Source organism: Coffea eugenioides, chromosome 2 (genome assembly GCF_003713205.1).
Source record: "Coffea eugenioides isolate CCC68of chromosome 2, Ceug_1.0, whole genome shotgun sequence".
NCBI lineage: Eukaryota > Viridiplantae > Streptophyta > Magnoliopsida > Gentianales > Rubiaceae > Coffea > Coffea eugenioides.
In genome coordinates, this window is record NC_040036.1 from 43143150 (window position 1) to 43149441 (window position 6292).

General features: G+C 48.3%; 1 protein-coding gene across 1 annotated transcript; it reads left to right on the forward strand.

The window, feature by feature from the left end:
- The first annotated feature begins 783 nt into the window (after positions 1-783).
- On the forward strand, positions 784-1788 carry LOC113759765. The gene is made up of 2 exons (XM_027302340.1): positions 784-1023; positions 1111-1788. The coding sequence occupies exons 1-2, from the start codon at positions 784-786 to the stop codon at positions 1786-1788; spliced, it is 918 nt and encodes a 305-aa protein (XP_027158141.1).
- Positions 1789-6292: the final 4504 nt, after the last annotated feature.

Below are 6292 nucleotides of genomic sequence, written 5' to 3' on the forward strand. Positions count from 1 at the left end.
TTGACCGTCGGAGTTATTCTGGGGACTTGAGTCCCGCCGGTATTCTCTTTTCACAGGAAAACCCGTGCAGCTCTTTCCTCTCATCGTAGCCAGGCCCCTCCAGCTCGGATCGTAGCAGCTCGGCTCGGACCGCGTTCTTGGCGGTCGCATCAATTGGCGCCGTCTGTGGGAAACACGTATAACTCTTCTTTCGCGAATCATGCCAAGGACTAGGTCTCAGAGGAACGCTGACGGATCAAAAGGGACCGAACGAAGCGGCCCCCAAAACCCCCATCGGGGTCCAACACCTGGAGAAGGAGGGACGGGACCCTTACGAATCCCGCCTGAACAGCTGGTTCAGACGGTGGCGGAAAACCTGCCCACCTTCGAGGCAATCATGAACTACCTCAAAGGGTAGTCGGGAGGTCATCAGGACAAGGAACCTAAGGTCTAGGGAGTAGAGCTGTCAGAGTCCCGAACAGGGAATCCCAAGCCCGGGGCCAAGCGGGCGCGTCGGGAACTCACGCGTGAGCAGGTCGAGGTCGTAGAACCCTCTCACAAGAACTCCAGAACTGAACACCCGGAACCCGTCCGGAGGTTCTCAAGGGGAAAGCTCTCCCCCCTGAAAGAGCGACAACAGGTACAGGATGAGTTGGACCTACTGTTGGACCCTGAGGCTAACAGGTACATTGCTTCCCCCTTTGTGCTCGATATTGAGGACTACCCGCTGCCCGCAAAGTTCAAAATCCACACACGAAATCCTACGACGCAACTACGGATCCGGAGGACCACCTGTTCGCGTTCATGACGCAGATGCGCCTGCAAACGGCCGCGGATGCGGTCAGATGCAAGACCTTCCCAGTGTTCCTGGAAGGAAAGGCCCGGCAGTGGTTCCAGGGACTTCCCCCCAGGTCGATCGGGTCTTTTACCCAGCTCGCACGACTGTTCTCAGCACAGTTCGTTTCTTCGCGAGCCTTCTCTAAAAGCACTGCTCGCCTCATGACTATCCAGCAAAGGCCCGAGGAGTCACTACGCGAATACATGGTACGATTCAATAACGAATCCCTCCAGGTCCGCGACCGAGACGACAAGGTGGTCATGGCCGCCTTCATCAACGGGCTGCGAAAGTAGAAGTTATACACTAAGCTCGTAGAGAGACCTCCCAAGTCAGTTCGGGAGAAGCTGGACCGAGCTCGCGAGAAGGTCAACGCTGAGGAAGCCAATCGCTTGAAGAGCGCGCAGGAAAGGCAGAGGGACGACAAACGCAGGAGGAATGCCGACCAGGGGGACGTGCGGCGTGACCAGGGGAGGAAAAATACTTATGACCGCCTGCCTAGGAGTCGGAGCCTGGGGGGAGATAAGCCTTGGACCTCCCTCACAGCGCCCCGAGCTCGCGTCCTCGCAGTGATGGAGCAAGAAGGGCTCTCCCGGCCTCCCCGACCTTTGCCGGGGGACAAAAGCAGACGGGACCAGGGCTTATACTGTGCATATCACCGAGATGTGGGACACGATACGGAGGATTGTCATCACCTCAAGAAGGACATTGAGAAGTTGATCAAGCGAGGCCACCTCGGGCAGTTCATACGTGACGAACGAGTTGAACAACGGCGGGCGAGGCCCAAATTAGATCATCTGAGCTACCCCCGCAACCGACCTCAAGGGCCTCGTGGCCGAACTCCCGAGCAGAAAGCTCAGAATCTGGCTGGGGTGATCAATACTATTGCAGGAGGACCGGTTGGAGGGGATAGTCATACAGCTCGGCGGCATAACCGCCCCCTCCCAGCGGAGAAAGCTCGAGCAAACGGCTGAAAATGTACGAGGAGATTGTCTACGGGCCAGAAGATGCAGTGCCTCTGGCCTCCAACAACCACGAAACTATCGTAATAGAGGTCATCACTTGCAATTACAAGGTAAAGAAGGTATACATCGACAATGGCAGTGCCATCGATGTGCTGTACTACAAGACCTTTAAAGAGCTGCAGCTCGAGGACAGACAGCTCGTCCCTGTCCGGAATCCATTGATCGGCTTTGCTGGCCCCCTGGTAAGACCAGAGGGAATGATAACTCTCATGGTCATAGTGGGGGTGTCGCCAAAGTGCCGAACGGTGCCAGTAAATTTTGCGGTGGTAAAAGAGCCCTCATCGTATAATATGATTCTGGGATGGCCCACTCTGAACGCCTTCCGGGCTGTCTGTTTCACCTTGCATCTCAGCATGAAATTTTCTACACCAGCTGGGGTAGCTGAGGTGCTCGGAGATCCGGAGGTGGCTAGGGCCTGTTACATTGCAACGCTCAAAGGCAAGGAGAAATTGGTAGCCGAAACTGCTTGCTTAGAGCCCTGAGAGCCCATGGAGAAAAGAAAGAGACTAGAGACGGATGAAGGGCTGATTGAGCAGCCCGTCCGGCCTGACCAACCTGAGCGCACGGTCAAGGTCGGCACCTGCCTCAATGAACGGGCCCGAAGCTCTCTGGAATCCCTTTTAGAGTAATACGCGGAGATCTTTGCTTGGAGCGCAGATGACATGCCAGGAATCCCCACCGAGCTAGCAGTTCACAAGCTACACGTAGACCTTAACGCTCGACCTGTGAAACAGAAGAAAAGGAGCTTCGCACCCGAACGAAATGAGGTCGTTAGGAGTGAGGTCGGCAAGCTGTTGGAAGCCAAGATCGTGAAGGAGGTGATACGTTCCTCGATCAACACGTTTCGAGACACGTAGCACGTTTGCCCAAGGATCTAGCGAGGATGTCCAACGCTTGGAATTGCGGGATCTAGAACCAAACGGATGACACGATTTGATTCAAGACGGTAGACGACACTCCGATGAAGGTGAATACTCCAGGGGAATAGGTCGGTAGAACAATCTAGGACAGGACGCAAGACTGCTCAAAACCCTTGCCAAAGCAAGTAAAGGGGTCGAATCTCTCTCTCAAGAAGAATCGAAAATATGCAAAACTTTATTGATAAAACGTCTCCCTAAAACCTTACAAAGCAAGCCTATTTATAGGCTAAAGTGACGGAAACCCTAAAGGGACTAGGAAAGGGAAAAGTCGGCCCATGGTCTTGGGACAAGATGGGCCGGCCCATGCTCTTATTTAAACACTAATCAATTGCTAAATAACTACTAAGGCCTAAGGCCCTATTCGGCCAACTCATTTGGAGGCCCACTTGACTCTTCATGGGCTTGGGTCATGGTGTAGATAACTCGATTAAAATCCTTCAAGCCTTCAATATCTCTATGGACTCCATGTTGGTTTTGGACAATTCGAACAAGGGCTTGGAGGGATTCTTTGAAGAGCTTGGCTCGTGCACGTGTGACTGGGCCCAATGGAACTCGGATTGGGTCATTACTTGGGCTAAGGTCCGTGCACACATCAGTCCCCTCCACTTGAGCAGGATTTGTCCTCAAATCTGGATGGAAATGAATGACACGAACAAGGGTTGGTATCATGGCTCCAGTGGCTCCTCTTGTTCGTATCATTCCCCCCCTCTTGAAAGCAATTTGCCCACAAATTGAAGCACGATTGGTGACAAGACGAGTTACATGCCTTCGACTCAATCTTGTTATGATGGCTACAGATGGCATCCAATGCAAAGCCCATGGGCTAAGTTGGAACATAACCCTTGTCGAACCTTGAATCTCACAAACCATCTTCAATGTATGCTCAACTTGATCGTTTGTGGTCATGAGGTAAGGGTCCTCAAAGTGGTATGAAGTGTATCCCATGAAATCGAACTCCGGCTCGAACACACTTGCAAGGCACCAAGGCGGATTTGGTGATGTTGGAGCTTCATGTGGACTAAGAGCAAGACGAAAATCATAATGGTCATTGAGGTACTTGTTCTTTAAACGAACCCTTGGTACACAACGATCCCCAAAATGTGGAGTGTTCCCTTCAAGACGAGCTCGAATCAACTCCCCTTTGGTGTGGACTGATTTGAGTTGATATTGTTCCATGAATGGATACCAACGGGGTTTAACTCTTGGAGTGCCAACTTCATGGAGGCTTGCAAAGTCTACAATTGATTTTGGAATGGAACACACCAAGATCAACTCAACTTGCCTTTGCTTGATCTGTATAAAAGTAGAAACACTAAACAAAGCGAAGGTAAGTTCGTTAGGAAAATAATAGGCCTTCACCGGGTTGCTCAAGATCAGCCCACTTTCTCTCCTTTCTTCCTTTTTACCACCCATCTCATTAGATTTTTCCATCTCTTTTTCTAGTTCAACAGCTGACCCTTTCATCTCATTATTTTCAACTCCCTCGGGTTTTACCTCTTCAGGCACAATTCCCTCATCTAGCTTTTTCTCCATTCTATAACGCTCAATCTCACTTTTCATGCATGCTAGATCAATACAAAGTTGGTCATAAGTAAGTGATACAAGTGCAAGACGACGACTATTAAATAAGAAGGAATACTTATTAGTATGTCCGTCATATTTAATTTCTCGCCTCGACATCCATGCTTTGCCCAACAACACATGTGTCACTTGAATTGGGACTACATCACACAACACCTCATCCACATATTTGCCGATTTGAATAGGTACAAGTGTGTACTTAGTAACCCAAACATTACCATGAGTGCTCGTCAACTTGTATGGTTGAAGATGATCAATGGTTGGAAGATTTAATTTCTCAACCATGATAGCACTTGCAAGGTTGACTTCACAACTCCCATCAATGGCCAAGCTACAGATTTTATCTTTGACACCACAACGAGTATAAAACCAACCAAGCAACTGAGATTTGACGATGTCCAATTGCTCATCTACACCACGTAATGCCACTTCTTTGACTCCCTTAGGATCAGGAAGCCAATGTGGTGAGCTAACTTTTATGCGTCTTGTACTCGCCATGAATGTATGAGGGAACCTGCAAAAGTTAGTAACAAAACCGAAGATATTGTTTTATCACGCTCCCTTACGTGTTTTCTCTCGACACTCGTGTATCACTCACAATTACTCACTCTAATGGACTTACCAAATACCTTTACCTGTTGGGTTAGGTAGTTGAGAAAGGCCGCTCAAGTCCAATAAATGTCACCAACTTCTTCCTCAAGAGTAATCACGGAGATGTAGGAGAAAGTGTAGGGAAGTGTTCCTAAAAACTAGGAGAAAATATAGGAGAAAGTGTAGGAGAGTGCTCCTAAAATCTAGGAAGAGAATATAGGAGAGTTTCCTAAAGTGGATGAGAGAATATAGGAGAGTTTCCTAAAGTGGATGAGAGAATATAGGAAAGGTCCTAAAAATGGATGAGAGAATTTTAGGTGAGTTTCCTAAAAATGGATGAGAGAATTTAGGAAAGTTTCCAAAAAAATGGATGAGAGAGTTTAGGAAAATTTCCTAAAAATGGATGAGAGAATTTAGGAAAGTTTCCAAAAAAATGGATGAGAGAATTAGGAAAGTTTCCTAAAAATAGATGAGAGAATATAGGAAAGTTTCCTAAAATGGATGAGAGATTATAGAAGAGTTTCCTAAAATGGATGAGAGAATATATACAAGTTTCCTAAAATGGATGAGAGAATGTAGGAGAGTGTTCCTAAAATATAGGAGAGAATGTAGGAGAGTGCCCCAAAATATAGGAGAGTGTCCAAGTGAAAACAAAGAAACCCTAGCGCAAATGAAACCCTAGCCGCAAGTAGACACCCTAGCCGCAAGTAGAAAACCCTAGCCGCAAGGAAAACCCTAGCAAGAGAAGGAAACCCTAGCAAGATAAGGAAACCCTAGCAGCCGTCACGTTATTGTTCTTGCTGCCCAAGCGACAACCAATTAACGAGACAGATTTGGGAGCAACGTTGAAACACCAACAAACCAGAATTTTTTTGATGCACAAACGACTCAAACGCAAGAAACAAGTTGTGGACAGAAATTATCAACAAACTAGACACAACACAAAGGAGATAACACACTAACAGATTTGTGTTCGGATGAACAGTAAAGTGAACAGTGTCGATGAACAGTGTCAGATGAACAGTAGCGGGTGAACAGTAGCGGGTGAACTAGGACAAGACTACGGATATAACGGAAGATACCTCCACCAAAGCTCTGAAGCCAACTGATACGTTCCTCGATCAACACGTTTCGAGACACGTAGCACGTTTGCCCAAGGATCTAGCGAGGACGTCCAACGCTTGGAATTGCGGGATCTAGAACCAAACGGACGACACGATTTGATTCAAGACGGTAGACGACACTCCGATGAAGGTGAATACTCCAGGGGAATAGGTCGGTAGAACAATCTAGGACAGGACGCAAGACTGCTCAAAACCCTTGCCAAAGCAAGTAAAGGGGTCGAATCTCTCTCTCAAGAA

Excerpts from the sequence above, each read along its gene's own strand:
- LOC113759765 (XM_027302340.1), top strand. The coding sequence starts at position 784 with ATGACGCAGATGCGCCTGCAAACGGCCGCGGATGCGGTCAGATGCAAG. Across the intron at positions 1,024-1,110 it reads AGTCACTACGCGAATACATG|AAGTTATACACTAAGCTCGT; the intron begins GTACGATTCAAT and ends CTGCGAAAGTAG.